The 18,406-nt window shown below is 53.0% G+C and overlaps 1 protein-coding gene across 7 annotated transcripts in view; it reads left to right on the forward strand.

The window, feature by feature from the left end:
- DHX38 (DEAH-box helicase 38) overlaps nt 1–18,406 on the forward strand; it is a 1,013,803-nt gene that overhangs the window by 93,535 nt on the left and 901,862 nt on the right. For 5 of the 7 annotated variants that reach the window (XR_014972206.1, XM_085638518.1, XM_085638519.1 and 2 more), the window contains exons 3-4: nt 2,130–2,317; nt 9,871–10,041. Coding sequence is in view for 6 of the 7 variants with exons in the window: in XM_085638518.1 (XP_085494644.1) it covers nt 2,130–2,317; nt 9,871–10,041 (359 nt within the window). In the remaining variant the exon portion in view is untranslated. The remainder of the gene's footprint in view (nt 1–2,129; nt 2,318–9,870; nt 10,042–18,406) is intronic. The other 2 variants (XM_085638522.1, XM_085638523.1) reach the window with 1 other exon arrangement.

An 18,406-nucleotide genomic window follows, 5' to 3' on the forward strand; every position in this document is an offset into this window, starting at 1 on the left:
TGGGTGCCTAGGTTTTTCACTATTGATTGGGCAGTGCTGGGAGAGGGGAGATCTGATGGCCACCACTAAACCCAATTGTTCTTCACCGGTTGGCCGAAGAAAATGATCTCGGTTTTGTCGGGATTGCATGTAAGCTGATTCTGCTCCAGCCATTTAAAAACATTGGTGAGGCAGGAGCTAATTGCATCCCCATTAAAATCCTCCCCTTTCTCGCATGAAAAAATCAGTTGCGTATCATCACCATAAGAGAACATTTTTGCACCATGTGCCTCTGCTAATGATGCTAGTGGTGACATGTACAGATTGAAAAGGGTGGGACTCCAGGTGTAGCCCTGCAGGACTTTTACCTTTATGTTTGGTATTGTGGCTGAGAAAGGAGAATGATCTGTTCCCTATGTTCCAAAAAGGATGTAATCCATGCCATAGCCTTCACTTCTATGCCCATGTTATTTAATCTGTTAAGAGCATCCTATCGGGCACCATATCGAATGCCGCTGACAGTTCTAACAAGATCAGAATTGCTCTTCCCCTCTCCCGCAGGGCAGATTCAGTTCTGCAGTTAGTCCTAAACCCGGATTGCATGGAGTGTAGGAGATTATGTTCCTCCATGTACTCCGTAAGTACGCTCTACTACCTTGGCAAAAGCAGGGAGAAGGGAAATTGGTGTATAGTTAGTTGGGTTATTGGTGTCTGCGTTAGATTTCTTCAGGAGACGCAAGATGTTTGCCTGCTTCCAGACAGATGGCATGACTCCCGTTACCAATGAGGAGTTGAGAACCTTATTGACTGGTGCGTTTAAGGTGACTGCTAGTGCCGGTATCATTTTAGCAGAGCATGCATCAGTAGGTGATCCCGACTTGAGACCTGAGAGATAAATGAGAGAGTCTTCCAATTTGATGACTGGGAATTCTGATAGTGACCGCCTTTGTAAAAGTACCTTCGAGGAAGAGATCGGAAAGACACAATCCACCTGTGAGTGGTGGGAGGGTGAGATTTCTTCCATCTCTGAGGAGGATGACTGTTGGATTGCCTTTATTTTATCATGCAGGGAGCAGGCCACCTGCCTTGCCCAATCTGCTGAAGGTGGTGCTACTTTGGTCTCTGCTTTAGGGTTTGTGAAAGATTTAACAATTTTAAAAATGTCCTTGCCACTGTTGTTAGTATTAGCAATTCTTCCTTCAAAATAACTCATTTTGGCCCTCCTTGCTAGTTTGTGGTGTCAAATCAATCTTGACCCTGTTCCTCATGGGAACAGTCCAGCCCGAACTGCCAAGCCAGGTCTTCCCTGTACCGGAAACAAGCATCCGGGCACAGGGTCAAGACGGATTTGCATATGGCTGGGTCTGACCTGGGGAGGTGAAGTGAGCTAAAGAACAATAATGGATTCAACCCAAATCTGTGACTGGGGGTGAGTGTCTGAAAAGTTTCAGCACTTTGTCCATCATCTCCTTATGTTTGCTTTGTTCACCCTAAGTTGGCAGGGTATTCCCAGACGTGGGTCCCTTGCTTACTTTGCCACTGGATTCAAGCTAGCCTGGCTGATGAGGGGTGTTACCCAAAACCGGTCCCAGGATGCTTGTTTCTGGTCCAGGGAAGACCTGGCTTGGCAGTTTGGGCTGGACTGTTTCCATAAGGAGCCGGTTCACGACTGATTTGCACATGGCTGGGTCTGAACTTGGGTGGCAGAGTGAGCTAAAGAACAATGATGGATTCAACCCAAATCTGTGACTGTGGGTGAGCGTCTGAAAAGTTTCCACGCTCCGTCCATCATCTCATTGTATTTGCTTAGATATCTTCTCAGTCAGTGCTTTTGTATTTTGTTTTCAAATGCTGTAGGTGCCCCCACCTGTATTCAGCTGCTACTCTTTGTGGTGGTGCAGTAGGTGAAAGTATGTATGTGATTTATGGTCACGGTGCTAACTTTGCTGGTGGTGTTCTATTTTTATACGAGTTGATAGCATTCACCCCTCTGATGTGGTCTGAGTACCCCTCTTTGTTGCCAGACCCTGGAATTGTATGCAATTTTGAAAAGCATTTGGAAACTGGAGAGACATGTCCAGAGTGTGGTATAATATGGGGAGTAATGAGATTGCAATATTGGTTTATGTGTATGCTTTTTCTTCTGTTAGACATTATCGCTCAGTTAGAGTGGAGACCCCAACCTATACCGGCGGGGTTAATGAAGAGTTCTTAGAACGGAGTCGACAGCGGGAGCGTGAGCGGCGTGAGCATGGAGTATACGCTTCCTCTAAAGAAGAAAAGGAACGGAAAAAAGATCGGAATCGGGACCGAGACTCTGACAGGAGAAGAGACAGAGGTAAATCGTTCGTAGTAACAAAACAGTGCTTTGTTTAATTTAGTTACCCATTCCCAATTTTGTACCAGTACCCCTGAGTCCATCTTTAAAATTGCTGGACAACTAAAATGTTGTGGTCCTATTTTTGGAAGCAGGACTATTAAATAAATGTAACAGTTCAGGTGAGACTTTGCACGTTCAAAATCACTGTTGCTAAATCTGTCAGATGCAGGTGAGACTATATTACGATCACGCATTCGTTATTTAAGGGAGTACATGGTGCTTAACATAATGTTACATGGCAAGCCCTTCTTATACTAATACTGTTACAGCAATTCCATCCTGCACAAACCAGTTAAATTGTTGTCATCCCATTTTGTTCTTCCATAATCACATGGTGAGAAACGTTCACATATTTCTGATCATGCCAATGTCGGATGGGGCTTGTTTGCTGTTCAATAACACAGAAGGACAGTTACAAAGCAGAGAGTATGCCCCTTCCATCTTTACCCACCTCTCGTTCTCCTCCCTTAATCTCTCTTCCTCAATTTTTTTATTATCTTTATGATTTCAACAGAATAGCAGCAGTTACACATTTTCAGGTGACATACACAAGTGGACGTTTGCAGCAGAGTACACGTATATGAGCAAGCCCTACAGGTTCATGGCAGATCAGTTCACTGTGGAGATAGATGCATATCTCTTATCCTTTGCATCTCTCTCCGCTTCCCTGCTAATGTCGGAATCATGCAGGTCACTCGCATCCTGTTCAGGGTTCAAAAAGGCATCACACAACTGCCTCCATTCTCTAAGGTCCTCATCGAGTTTATCATCTCTACAGTCTAATTTCATATAGGCCAGCGTCCATTCATGCACGGCCCTGTACCACACGTCCACATCTGGGGTACACTGCCCCATCCATGTTATAGCGATCTTATGCTTCGCCAACTCTAAAAGTAACTGCAACAGCTTATATGCTATCTTGCATCTCTTGGGTTTCCTGACATGTCCCCTAAATATACAGTGGCGGCCCCTCAACCCGAATGCCTGTGCCCCTCTGCACAATCCCCAGCACCTGGGTCCAGAACTGGTTCCCCCTGGGACACCTCCATGCTGAATGTAGGAAATCTGCCCCAGTCTCCTCACACCATGGACAAACATCCAAATGGTCTGGGGCAATAAGGTGTAGCTTCACTGGTGTCATGTAGCTACGATGTAAAGAATTGTAATGTCAGTTTAAAACTTGCATTACAGGATACTGTGTGGGGAGGTGCACTTATGGCTGACCCACATCTTGTCTCCCCGGGGCTCTGCCATCTCAGTGTCCCATGCCGCCCTTGCCCCAGGAGGGGGGCCTGTTGAGTCTGCCCTCATTGCGTTATATAGGAGAGAGATCAGTCTGCGCCCAGAACCACAGGTGAGCAATATATAAAGTGTGTGAGTTGTCTGCAGGATAGGTTGATCAGGGAACTTTGACTATTTCAGTCAGTCCAGTGTAGTGTAGGTAGTGGCCTTGACCCAATTCAAAGTCCCCACATTCCTCCTTGTATGTGATGAATGTTTCACCCGGATAAAGGTGGGCTAATACTTTGTATCCCCCCTCCCTCCACGCCTGGATTGACATATGAGCCATGATTTTCCGCACTGGGGCAAGTATCCATATAGTTAGCGTCTGATGGAATAGTGCTCATCTCAGGACCCTTTCCACATATAGTTGCCAAATGTTTGCAGTGTGACAGTCTTTGTAGGGCGAATCATCCGAGACTACTGTAACCTCAATCAATGCTACTGGGAGTTTGTCTGATTGGACATGTCCCACCAGCAGTCTTTTCTTCCAGGTATCCCCAGCGTCCAGCCACCTGGTTGCATGCTGGAAGTATGCTTCTCAGTAGTAGAAGTCCAGCCTTGGAGCGTCTAATCTCACCCCCCCCCCCCCCTTCCTTGTACCGCCAGGTCAAAGTACTCAAGCCCTCTCTGCTGCAGCGCCCCGCTCAAAACAATGATACAAGCACCGAGTTCAGTTGCTTGAATACCTGATTTGGAATAGGGCATTTCGAGTTTTGTAACATGTACAAGCAACATGGCAGTACCACCATCTTGGACATCGCTAGTCTGCCCATCAACGAGTGGCAATGAGTTCCAGAAGGCCGCCGATTGCCAAAGCATGGTCATGACCTTGTTCACTTTAATGTGCAACAATTGGGAATCCTCAGGTGCCACCTGCACACCCATATAACGAAAATGCGCCCATTCCTAGCTCAACCCTAGATAAGGGATGTGCTTCAAGGGCAGGGAGGCCATACGAGCCACCGGGAAGAGCATGGATTTATTCCACTTGAGACTCAGGCTAGAGTTGTCCCTAAAGTTCCTCCAGGAGCTGCAGCAGCTTAGGCAATGTCACATGGGTTGAGGCTATATAGAGGAGGGCATCATGCGCATATCGTGATATCACGTGCGGTGTGCCACCTATCTGGATGCCCCATGCTCAAGGTCTCTCCGCACCCAGGTCGCAAACGGTTCAGTAGCAAGGGCACAAAGCAGTGGTGAAAGCAGACACCACTGACACTTTCCCCGCTCCAACGACCACAGCCCAGATTGACTCAGGCCTTCGCCGACCTGCATGCATGGTGCGCTAAATAGTAGTTTAACCCAGCGACAAAACTTTGGCCAGAATCCCACCGCCCTCAGTAATTCCAGTAGGTATCCCCAATATACGGTGTCGAAGGCTTTGTCCGCGGCATGCACTTTCTGTAAGTGCTGCTGGAACACCCCCAATGTTTCAGCACTGCTGTGTACCACTTCACCCACCGAGATGAGCAAGCAGGGTCTGTTCTCTCCGTAAAACTCAGGCTAAAAGGCGCCCGGATTTGTACCCCTCTCTGTGTAGTTGTTGACGATACTGGTGGAGTGTGTACTTATCCAACCTGTCCCATATGTCACTGATTCGTGTGCGCACCACCTGCTCAGTCATCAGCAGACGGGTGTGCCTTGTCTTCCATCTGAACCACCGCTAGAGCATCCTCCTCTGTGAGGTTCCGTTGCAATTGCCGGTGGACCCCGCACGTTAGTTCCATACAGATACCCCGCAGTACTGCCTTCATCGCCTCCCATTCTGTGTCTCTACAGGACGTCCCGTCCCAATTAAATGTCATATCAGTCCGTGCCTGGGACAGGGTCGCTCTCCCTACCGGGTCTTCTAGCATGTCCGCAGACATTCTCTATGTTCTAGACCCATTCCATTTCTCCACACAGCTGACCAGGGCGTGGTCGGACAAGAATTTGGTAAAATGCGTCACTTCAACCTTTGGGAAGGTGGAAATCGCTGCCAATAATATCCTATCCAGTTAACTATGTGTTTTGTGTAGACGAGTAGCATGTGAATTGCTTCTGGGTTGCGTGCCCCTCCCGCCATTCAACCCATATACCCATGTCCCGCATCACATCACAAAGCCTTTTTGTCATCTGTGGGTCAGTTCACTGTCTGGGAGGGTCTATGTCCAGGTCAGGGTCCAAGACGCAATTAAAATTCCCCATCCACAGGAGAGGCATGTCAAGTTCTTGGGCTATCTGGTCCTTTATGGACCGGTAAAGTGCTGGATCATCTGTATTGGGGGTGTACGTGTTTAGTATGGTGATGTCACAACAGTCTAGGGCTCCCCTCAGCAGCACATAGCAGCTGCTTACATTCGCCTCCATATATGTCAGGGTGGATGGCATCCCGGCAGCTTCCCATATCAACACGCCCTGGCGTATGTTGAATAGGAGGAATGGAATATCTGAACCTGACACTTCTTTGTCAACCTAGGGGCACCCGTGTCATCTAGGTGTTCATCCTACAGGCAGGCTACAGATGCATGATGCCGTTTAAAGAATGAGAGCACTCTGTAGCGTTTTGTGCATGTGCCTAAACCTCAAACATTCCAGCTTAGAAACCTAAAATCCATCGACATGCCAATGTGTTATGTAGTTCAAACGTTGCTCATACTTCTGCTCACCACCCACTATTGACAAATTATGCATGCCTTCATATTCGACAAACAAATAATTCTGTAACGAAATCCCCCCCTCCCACGGACAAATAACGTGCAACTGTGCAATCGTCAATGCCCACCGCATGTTTATGCAAGAACGTGCACAGCTTCCCCAGCAGCCCAACAGGGGCTAATGAACTCACCATTGCAATAAGCCTCCTGACCAGGCCCTCCTTTCAACATAACCTGCAGTAACCCACCAATGGGCAAATGCAGTGCAATCTCAGTGTTGCATGCATAACAATCATTGGTCATCTTTCGCTGCCACCTCCCTGACCACCTCATCCAACACCATAACATACCCATACAGCTCACGTACAGTCCATTTACTACCACACATTCAATGTAATCTAGATCAAAGACCCCTGCACACTACATACACTCCGTAGTGGTATGAAAGATAACCAGAAGTCCAGAGTCTGTGTACAATACCCCTCAAATGACAACTGCCGCAGGGACCGCATCCAGCATAGTCTCAGCGATAACGTCACTCGACCAGTTCTGCGTTCCAGATAGCTTCCCGGCTCGTGCTCTGATGAGGCACCAGACGACGCCGGTACCCCCACATCCACTGTTCCACGGTGTATACTGCCATCCTCACCCACAGTGAGACTCTGCTCCTCCTGCGGGGGCAATGTCCGATTCTCTGTCTATTGTTCGATTCACTGAGTCCCCTTTCTGGGAGTGCATCTCCAGCCATTCCAACACCTCCTCCGATGACTCAAAGAAATGGGCCTTGCCTTATGCCAGTACCTTCAGTTGGGCCAGCTACAGTAGCATATACTGCAGGTGTAGGTCCTGTAGCTTCCGCTTAAATCCCCGTAAGGTTTTACGTTGTTCCTGTACTTTCTTGGTCTAGTCCGGGTATATGGTGATTTTGCTTGTTTCATAGCTAAGGTTCTGCGTCTCCATTGCTGCCTGCAGAATACAGTTCCCTGTCGCGATAGTTTAATATTTTGACTATGATAGGCCGTGACTGTGCGCCCGGGAGGGGGAAGGGGCAGCGGCACCAGGGCCCTATGGGCTCTTTCCACAACAAGGAGTTCCAACAGTCCCAGTGGGCGTAGATGAGTGCGTATCCTTTGTTCCAAGAACTGTTCTGCCAATCTCTCCTCCACTTGTTCCAGGACCCGACTGCTGCTGTGCAGAGAGCGACCTTCCACATCCTCAGTCCAGGGTTCTAGAGCCCTCGTGACTGTGGTCATCAGGGCCACCTGCTGTTTAAGGGTCACCACCTCTCATTTTAACTCTACAATGTCGCTCTCAGCCGTGGACAGTTTATCTGCAACTTTGCGCAAGTCTGCCATCAGGAGGTCCACATAAATCAACACTCTCTCAGTTAGATTTTTCAGAGCCTTCCTAGGGCCCTGTATAGCTGCCAGTAGCTCCGCGCCGGAGGGTTCTTCTCTGTCACCATACTCTTCCCCCGTCACCACCACCAGTTTGTCTAGTATGCGCTGTTTAGGGTCCCATGGTGTGGTGTACTGCGTGATTGTGTTAGCACTATTTGAAGGTGCTGCTTTATCTTTATCCATCCCGCAGGTGCCAAGGGACCCCCTCACCACATGCGGTTTGGACTGCGTTGCCCAGTTCTGGGTCGGTTGGATCCTCGGTCTGCCCCCAACCCCCCTCCCGGAGCGCCCCCAGCACCAGTCTGTCTTGTGAGGAGCACCGCTGCCCGGGCACCACTTCCCACAGCGACACAAAGCCACTGGTGAGAGCCCTACACTTCTGTTCGGGCAGGGAGAGGCCTCGTTTCACTCCAACCCTGCTATCGACAAGGGACCGGGCCATCCTCTGGCAGCCCACTCAAGCAGGAGAGGGCCAGGCTGGGAGTTTGTCCGTTGCGTTATTGGGGTGGTGATCTCACCATTCCAGTGACTCCGCCAATACTTCTACAACCCTGCTTGTTACTTGTCTACAGTTCCCAGGCATTCCCCCTTGCTGTTCACCTCGTGCGCCTTGTAGGCAGGTGGGCATATTCCTGGGCTGCCACCACTGGTGGTGTCGCTCAGGACCTGGGGGACCCCGGATCCCCGCCTGTGCCTGTTTGCTGTGCGGCCCACCTGGGACTCCTAGGTGTCTCATTGTATTAGATTTGGCCCCCTCTGTACTCGCAAAGGCCGTCCGCGATTAGGAGGACTGCTACTCAGTGTCCACACCCTTATTTCTCAGGGTGCCAAACAATGGAGCTGCCGCATCTCACATGCCATGTCGACGAGCACAGGCCTGGACAGGGAGCTGGATTGACATGGTCTCCCACAACTTCAGACAACACTACCCTTCATCTCCGCCCAGTACCTGGCATCCTTCTACAGCCGCTTCAGACGTGGTTCCCCCTCTGGCCCGGTCCACTGACTCAAGGTGCCCCAGGCCGCTGCCTGTCCCCAGCAAGCCTCCTCGGTGCCTCCGACGTGGACTCTTGCCAGGCGACAGGAACACCGCTGGCACTGATTTTTGGATCCCATCCAGCCTCATCCGTTCCAGAGGAGAGAGGGAGTAAGGACTACAGATGGGAGAATCAGCCACTGCCCCCACCATCCCGGCCAGGGCTGCTCTCCTCCGGAGCTATAATCGTGGCCCTGGCGGCACCCGCAGGGCGCCCTTTGGGAATGCAGTGGGCACCGCCGTCTCTGCTGCCTCTCTGGTCTTCGCCCCACCGGGGGCTGCAGCCACCTTCTTGCCGGAGTGGAGCGGGTCCAGCGGAGCACTTGCAGTTCCAGCAGCAGGGGTGCCGGCCACAACCTGCCTCAGCCTCTGGCCCCGTGGCCTCTGCTCACTTGCTACCGGAGTGGCCCAAGTCTTGCTCACCAGCAGTCCCGCTATTTGGTGGCTGCCAAACATCCAGGAGGCCTCCACTGGTTGCTGCTCAGTCTCCATGCACTGCGGGCAGTGTCCGATGCTGGTTATCAGGAGTGATACTGCAGGATTACTGGGCAGGCCCGGCCGGGAGCTCGGAGGCCACAACCTGTTGGCCATGTTGCTTGGCCACGTCCCGCTCCTCCTCATTTTACTTCCTACCTTTCTTTGTTTCCTTAGTGGACTGAAAGGCCATAACACTCTGCAGCATTGCAGGGAGCGTTTAAATCGGTAAATTCATGTGGGCTTCCTTTTGCTCCCTTCAGATTTCCACCTTAAATCATCCCTTCTATCACTCTTTCGCTCATTCTTCATAATATAAGGAGTGGTGTATAGTTAGGTAGTGTACAACGTGTGCAGCACTGCAGTGTACCCCTCCTTTGACAACCTTCCAACAGAACTTGCCTTTGCCCTCAGTCCCCTTCACCTTACCCTTCATCCTCCCTCTCAGATCCTTGTCCTTTAAATTAAGAATGTTTTGCAGTCGACATGAGCTATGCCTGTTGTCCTGAGTGATCTGGTAAGTTGGCAGGTACAATGGACCTGGTGGGTTTGTGTCTGTGTAGTCGAGAAATTTAACTCTGTAGAGGCAAACTGGAAAGCACAAGTTTGACAGAAAAAGGCATTTGGTAATATGTTTTTGTTGTTCCTGCTCTTATCATTTGTGAAATGATGGTGATCCAGAAGAACGAGACAGGAGTAGGCATAGTGGAAGCAGTAGATACGACCGCGATGGCAATTCCGAGAGGAGCAGTGAGCGAAGTAGCGAGAGGAGCAGCGAGCGAAGTAGCGAACGAGGGAACGAGCGGAGCAGCCGAAGGAGTGAGCCAGAAAGTCCTCGGCACAGACCCAAAGGTTAGTATAATCTCTTATCGTGTATTAATGATGTATGACACATTAACAAAAAGAGCCTACACCTTTTTTTTTTTTTTTTTTTTTTTTTTTGAAACTGTTTATTACAAGACTCAAAAATATACAAGTATGGGCCTACAACCTTCCGGCCGGCCGCTAGCAATGAAAGGAGCATACGATATACATTTATAAAACACATGGTGCCGTGGCCGAGTATGCACAGGAGGTAACATCGTTGCGAGCCACACTATCCAGACCCCACTATACGGTTCCATTTTAAACTTAAAGAACAACAAATACAAACAAACCCACAAGGCAATCCTCAATCAGAAATAGCAACACGTGCTCCCCTAGAGGGGGGATCCTAGCCATCCATAGGAATCTCAAGAGGGGGGAGAGATCAGAACTAGGGCTGGGTACACCTAATGCCCAGGTACCGGGGGGATGAGTTGGCTAAGGGGACGGGGCCGGCGACAGATCAGGCAATAACGGTGGAGCACAGATTCCCCCGCGGTAGGCGTTCCAGGGGCCCCATACCTTCACCCATGTCGCAGGCTTACCTCTCGCCACATACACCACCTTTTCCCGAAACATGCACCAATCCATATGTTCCTTCCAGGCCGAGACAGTCGGGGGCCTCTGGGATCCCCACAGCTGGGCAATATCACGCTTGGCAACCATATACCCCAGAGTCACCCACCACTTCTGCGGCACCGAGTAATCGGTAGGCTCCCACACATTCAACAGGCATCTCCTCGCTTCGGGCAACAGCGCCACATGCGTGACCACTCGCAGCACCTCATGCACACCACGCCAGAACCCCTCCACCTCCGGGCACTCCCACAAGATATGCAGAAAAGTCCCCAGCGCCCCACACCCACGCTTACACAAACCGTCCTCAGCATAGCCCATACGCAGAAGCTTTGGCCCTGTCATGTAGACCCTGTGGAGTATCTTGAGCTGGACGAAACGAAGGCGAGCCGGTATGGCCACCTCTTTCGGGGAGGCCACTGCGGAGATCCAGTCCTCGTCGTCCAGCTCCAGCCCATCGGCTACCCAAGCCTCACGAAGGGCAGTCAACAAGTCCGAGCGGTCGTTGATCAGTTTTTTGTAGATCAGTGAGATCGTGCTGTCAGGGACTTGTCCATCCAGCACTCTATCCTCCAGGGGGGAACACTCCGGGATGGAGGCAACGTCCGGAAAGACGGAGCCCAGCGCATGCCGGACCTGCAAATACCGAAAGTACTCGCTGCCCTGCAACTGAAATTCCATCTGCAGCATCTCGAACGTTTTAAATCCTCCCCTCGTCCAGAGATCCCCCACTTTGCTAATGCCTATTAGGTCCCACTTCTCAAAGCCCTTCGAGGTCCACAAGGAGCCCAACCGCTCAGACGCGTATAGTGGTGACGCCCGGGTCAAACGGTCCTTCCACCCCATAGCTGCATTGGCCGCGTGCCACACTCGCACCATGACACGCGTGGGGCCCGTTAGGCGAGCATCGGGCGCGCTAGAGTAGAGCGCTCGATTATGGTCACCACCTGGAAGTAGCATCCTATCCATTTCAAATGCCGGGTTTAAGGTGGGCCCATATAGGCCCTGATTAATCGCAGCTAGCTGGGAGGCCCAATAGTACCGTTTAATATCCGGGAGGGCAATCCCCCCGTCATACCATGGGAGCGTCAGCTTAGCCAGGGCAATACGTGGCCTCCCGTCCCAGAATAGGCGGCGCTGCAAACTTTCCACTTCGCGGAAGTAGCGCGCTGGGACGAGGTCCATAGTGTTCTGCAACGCGTACAGGAAACGCGGCAGCGACATCATTTTAAACAATGCCGCCCGGCCGAGCGGCGAAAGCGGCAAACGCCGCCAGCGCGCGACATCCTCTTTCAGACGCTGGAGGGGGGGAAGCAAGTTCCGATCATACCGAGCCTCCGGGTCCAGAGTAATGAAGACACCCAGGTACCTAAATCCCTGCGGGGCGACCTGAATCGGACAGCCCCGCGGGAGGATAGGAGCCTCCCCGGAGAGAACATACACACACGATTTAGCCCAGTTGATGACCAGACCGGAGTTACGACCGAATGAATGCAAAACATCAACCAGTACTATGAGTGATTTACGTGGGGAAGCTAGGTACAAGAGGATGTCATCAGCGTATAGGGATACGCGGTCCTCATACTCAGGGGTCCAGCGGAGACCACGGATAGAAGGCTCCCACCGCAGCCACTCCGCCAGGGGCTCCAAGGCAAGTGCAAAGAGGAGCGGCGATAAGGGGCAGCCCTGTCGTGTGCCCCGGCCCAGCTCGAACGGAGCCGACACTCTTCCGTTCACCACCACCTGCGCCAATGGGCCCGAATGCAGCAATTTGACCCAACTGATGAACCCTGGGCCAAATCCAAACTTCGCAAGCATCGCCCAGATATATGGCCATTCAAGCGTGTCAAACGCCATGGTGGCGTCTAAGGACGCCAAAATGGCCGGCTCCCGCATGAACGGGGCACGTGCGAGCACACCGTGCAAACGCCGCAGATTAAGGGCTGTGTTGCGATGGGGAATAAAGCCAGACTGGTCCTGATGAACCAAATCGCCCACCACGCCGACCAGCCGATTGGCCAGTACCTTGGCGAGAATCTTGGGCTCCGCATTCAGTAGCGAAATGGGCCGATAGGATGTAACACGGTCCCGAGGTCTCCCCTCCTTGTGGATGACCACGATTGTAGCCAGACGCTGGTCCAGCGGGAGGGAGCCTACCGAGTGTGCCGCCAGGAACATAGCCCGGAGGTGGGGTGCCAGCGTATCCGGTCGCAACTTGTACAGTTCGATAGGGAGACCATTCGGACCCATGGCCTTGCCGGAAGCGACCGAGCGTATGGCGAGGGCGATCTCGTCGGAGGTGGGAGCGGCGTCCAACGACACCCTGTCATCCCCGGAAAGGGACGGCAGCGCGATATCACTGAGCAGAGCGCGGGAATCCTCTTCCGAGCAGGGAGACACCGGGGAATACACCCCACGGAAATAATCCGCGAAACAGGAGACGATTTCTTCTGGCTCAGTTACACACACACCATCCGTTTTCTCAATCAGCGGGACCACACGATTCGCTCTCTCTTTTTTGTCCAACCACGCTATAAGTTTACCGGCCTTATCACCCACATCATACAGTCGCCCCTGTTGCTCTCTACTGAGGCCCCTGGCCGCCTCCGTGACGAGGGCCCTATAGGCCGCTTGCTTGAGTTGGAGGACATGTAATGCGGCATCCGTCACCCCACCTTCTAAATTACCCTCCAACTCGGCTATTTCAGCCTCCATCCGGGTCACCTCCTCCCGCTCGCGCCTCCGGGCGTGGGTAATAAGGGATAGGGCCTCCCCTCGGAGTACTGTCTTGAAGGCCTCCCATAGCGATACAGCCGAAGTCACGGACCCCACATTCTCATCAAAATATCGCTGAAGGGATTTAATCAATTCAGCGCGAATGGTGGGGTCGCGCAGGTACCAAGGATTGATTGGGACCACCCTACCCTCACCCCTCGGAAAGACATCAAAGTGCAGTAGGAGCGGGGAGTGGTCCGAAATACTCCGTGGCAAATGGCGCACCTCTCCCACCCTCCCAACATAGGCCGCCGGGACAAGGACATAGTCTAGTCGTGAGAGACTACCATGGGCTCCCGAATGGAAAGTGTACTGCAGCTGCGTGGGGTGTTTTAAACGCCAGCAGTCCACTAATCCAAATGTATCCAAGAGGCCGGGTAGCCACGCCTGTGCCCGGGGGAGGTCCCTAGGGGGGTGACGATCCACAGTCCCAGATACCACCGCATTAAAATCCCCCCCACAACCAGAAGCCCCCCTGGAAGGCCAAGGAGAAGGCGCCCAAGGTCCGCAAAGGTGGTCGACTGCAGCCCCGGTGGGATGTATACTGACACAAAGACAACCACTTTGCCCTCCAGTCTTCCCACCAAGACCGTGTAACGTCCCCTGTCATCGTGGAGCACCTCATCAATCTCCAACGGGAGCGAGTTCTTCACCATGATGCCCACACCCCTTGAGCCGGACGTGAAGCCCGAGTGAGCCACTAGGCGATAGCCACGCCGATTCATGGCGCAGAAGGAGTTGCCAATGAGGTGTGTCTCCTGCAGAAAGACTACATCGGGCGAGATTCGCTTCAAAAACTGCAGGACCACACCCCGTTTGATCCTGTCCCCCAGTCCATTCACATTCCAAGACAACAAAGTTAATTCCCTACCCCCCATCATATACAGAAGCCATCATTCGTCCCCCGGAGAGCACTTTAGAACTAACACAAAAATACGTTTGCCTTGTGATAAAAACGAACAACACCCCATCCCTACCCACCCACCCCAACAGAACTCCCCCCTCCCTGCACCCCTGCATGAGCCCGAACAGCCCCCCCAACGTGCAGTGTGCCTGTCGCCCCATATATAGTTAGACTAACTAGACCCCCTAGAGGAGGAGGGAGAACCCCCAATAGACCCAACACAACCTCCATAGGAGGGGAACTTACAAAAACTGACGCAGAATCAGAAGTGGCATCATTTTCGTCCAGAGTGAGGCCCAATATTAGACCCTCAGTCCCGATCCTGCGTGCCATCTCCCCCCGCCGCCCCCCCCCCCCGCCCCTCCCCGATCACGATCCCCGGGCAGAGTATCCAGCCAGTCCCCGGCCGCTTCGGGACGATCAAAGAAGTGCGTGCGACCATCCACCTCCACACGCAGCTTGGCCGGGAAAAGCATGGCGTATTTGAGGTTTAGGTCCCGAAGACGGCGTTTGACGCCTAGGAAGCTCAGTCTCTGCTTCTGGACCGCTGGGGTGAAATCAGGATAAAAATTAACCTCCATATTGTCAAGCTTGACCGGCCCATGCAGTCTGGAGGTTTGCAGGATAGCGTCTCTGTCCCGAAAATTGAAAATCCGGGCGATGAGAGGTCTCGGAGGGGCTCCGACCTTCGGCCTTCCCCCGGGAACCCTGTGGGCCCTCTCCACAGCGAAGAATTTGCTCAGCCCCCGTGGCTGGAGATGGGTAGCAATCAGGTCCTCCACAAAGAGATCCGCCGCCACCTCCTCGCGTCCCTCGGGCACCCCGATAATGCGAATGTTGTTCCTCCGTGCCCGACTCTCGGAGTCCTCCAGGCGTCGATCCATAAGCGCACTCGCCTGACTAAGCCGGCGCACCTCTGTTTGCAAGGCCGCCACATCTGTCGTTAGGCCCGATGCGGTGTGGGCCAAAGAATCTACTCGGTCGTTGGTTTTGGAAAGATCGGCCCTCACCAGGCCAACATCCACGAGGACCGAGTCAATCTTCTGCGCCAGTGTATCAAACCGCTGGCCCACCGAGGCCTTCATCTCGGCAATGGCGCCCATGACATCTCGCAGAGTCAGATCTGCGGGCAAGTCTGGGGCATCAGGAGGGCTTTCGGGGGACTTGCACGGTCCATCGGGAGATCCCTTCTGGAGGGTATAGCGGTCCATACTGTTGGCCTGATGGACGGCGCCACGCCGGGTCGATTTGGTCTTTGCCCGGTCTCCATCTTGTTTCGTGGCCATGGCCACCAGTCTCCCAGTCGCACCAGCCACGTCGTGTAGGGCAGGAAAGCAGGGCCACGAGCTCCGGGGGGGGCCCCCTCAGAGCAGCGGGGTGGATCACAGCCAGCAGGCAGGCAGGGTCTCCCAGCAAGGCCACACCAACACCAAGGGCTCCGCGACCCAACCTCGCAAAGACGACAAGGTGGTGTGAAAGCGAAAGCGAAAGTGCGGGGTACGCGAGTTGCCAGGCCCTGCCTGCCGCTGTTGTTAACTTTGTCACTGGACCACCCCACAGCGCAAATCCGGGGTCCGGCGAGGGGAAGGCCGCAAACCTCAATCGGTGCTCACTCCGGTATCCGAGGTCCGATTCGGAAGCGGGAAACGGGTGCCACCTCAGCTCAGGTTCACCAACCTAGTCCCCTCATCCAGGGCAGGATAATTTCAGGATAATCGTAGGAGGTTGCGAAGGTCCTCGGGAGCCTCGCACCTACGCGGCCATCTTGGTTGCGCGCTAGGCTCCTCCCCCGAGCCTACACCTTTTTAAGCCGAAGACACTGAGTTTATGACTCAATCAACCGGCAATTCTAAGCATGCTACTCATCCGTGAGGGTCTCAAGGCGTTGGGGGGTGGTAAGCAGCTCCGTTCAGTCGAAGAGCCAGGTCTTGAGTCTTCCTGAAGATGTTCAGGGAGGGGGCGCGTCTGATGTTGAGCAGGAGCTCGTTCCAGGTCTTGGCTGCGATGTAGGAGAAGGTTCTTCCACCTGTTCTGGCTCTGCGGATGCGCGGGATTTCGGCGAGGGCGAGGTCGGCAGAAAAGAGGTTTCTCTTGGATACAAGGAGGGAGATTCACTCGTTAAGGTATTGGGGTCCGGTGTTGTGGATGCATTTGTAGGCGTGGGTGAGTATCTTGAAAGTGAATTTCTTCTCAATGGGGAGCCAGTGGAGGTTCGGTAGGTGTTGGGTGGTGTGCTCATGTCGAGGAATGTCGAGGATGAGTTTGGCTGTGGTGTTCTATATGGTCTGGAGCTTGCAGATCAGAGACTTGCTGATCCCGGCGTTGAGGGCGTTTCCGTAGTCTAGTCTGCTGGTGATGAGCGCGTGGGTGATGGCCTTCTTGATTCGTGTGGGATCCACTTGAAGGTCTTTCGGAGGCTGTTGAAGCAGCTGGAGGCGACGGCGTTGATCTGTCGGATCATGGAGATGGAGGAGTCTAGTACGATGCCAAGGTTTCAGGCGTGGTCCGTGGGTGTAGGGGGCTGCCAAGGGCGGTAGGCCCCCAGGTGTTGTCCCATGCCGAGGGGGAGGGTCCGAGGACGAGGACCTCTGTCTTCTCCGAGTTGAGCTTCAGGCAGTTTCTGCTCATCCAGGATGCAACGTCCTTCATTCCTTCCTGGTAGTTGAGTCTGGTGGTGGTTGGGTCCTTGGTGAGGGAGAGGATGAGCTGGGTGTCGTCGGCCTAGGATACTATGCTGAGTCCGTGCTGTCTGACGATGGCGGCGAGGGGGGCCATGTAGATGTTGAAGAGCGTGGGGCTGAGCAATGATCCTTGAGGCACTCTGCAGTTGATTTCCGTGGGTTCGCAGTGGAAGGGTGGTAGTCTGATTCTTTGGGTTCTGCAGGTGAGGAACGAGTGGATCCAGTCGAGGGCGGTTCCTTGTATCCCTGCGTCATGGAGTTTGGCGGTGAGTGTGCGGCGGGAGACGGTTTTCGAACGCTGCAGGGAGGTCGAGTAGGATCAGGGCTGCGGTGTGTGCTTGGTCGAGGAGGGTGTGGATGTCGTCTGTGGCGGGGAGTAGGGCGGTTTCGGTGCTGTGGTTGCTGCGAAATCCGGATTGGGAGGGGTTGAGGATGGAGTTTTCTTCGATGAATTTGGTTAGTTGGGCATTGATGGTCTTCTCTGTGACTTTGGGGAGGAGGGAGATGGGTCGGTAGTTCTTGAGGATGGCAGGGTCTGCTGAGGGCTTCTTGAGCATGGGTCTGACTTCTGTGCATTTCCAGTCGTCGGGAAAGGAGCCGTTCTTGAAGGTGGTGTTGGTGTGGCATAGTTCGGGAGCGACGGCTGTGGCGGTTCTGTGGCAAATGTATGGGGGGGGGCAGGGGTCCGTGTGGGCCCCTGAGTGGATGCCTTTCATGGTCGAGGTGGTGTCTGTGGTGGTGACTGGGGTCCAGGAGGAGATGGTGGGCTGGATGGCGTTTCTGGAGGCGGAAGGGGATTTGGAGTTGGGTGACTGGTCGTTGAAATTGTCGTAGAGTGCCTTGATTTTCAGATGGAAGTATGATCCGAGCTTGTCGCAAAGGTTGCGGAAAGGGGTGATGTCCGTGGTTTCGCTGGGGGGCTTGGTGAATTCCTGGATGACACTGAAGAGTTGATTGGAGTTACCAGCGAGGATCTTGTTTTGAATGAAGGTCCTTTTGGTGGATCTGATGCGTTGGTGGTATTCCGTCATGGCGTTTTTGTAGGTGGTGTGGTCTGCACAAAGTAAGAGTGGACCAAAGTACTGCACAAAGTAATAGTGGGCCACAGCCAGAAGCAGCTGCCTCAGACCAGTGTCTGACAGAGGGCCTCCTTGGAGATGAATGGTGAAGTTACTCCAGATATTTGACTATCTTTCCCATTAGGGCAGAGGTGGATGGAGGTTGCTTAGATGTGGAACACAAAGAGTGGACGGTTAATTGACTGAGGACGGTTCCATATAACGAGCTGCATGCCAAGTCCTGTTTATTTGTTTCTTTTTTTTAAACAACATACAGTGTATTTTAAACTTTGCGTGTCTGATTTTGCCTATGTACTGCCTCTGACATTTATGGAAGTACACTGCTCTTGTGTGTGCAG

Source organism: Triturus cristatus, chromosome 12 (genome assembly GCF_964204655.1).
Source record: "Triturus cristatus chromosome 12, aTriCri1.1, whole genome shotgun sequence".
Lineage (NCBI taxonomy): Eukaryota > Metazoa > Chordata > Amphibia > Caudata > Salamandridae > Triturus > Triturus cristatus.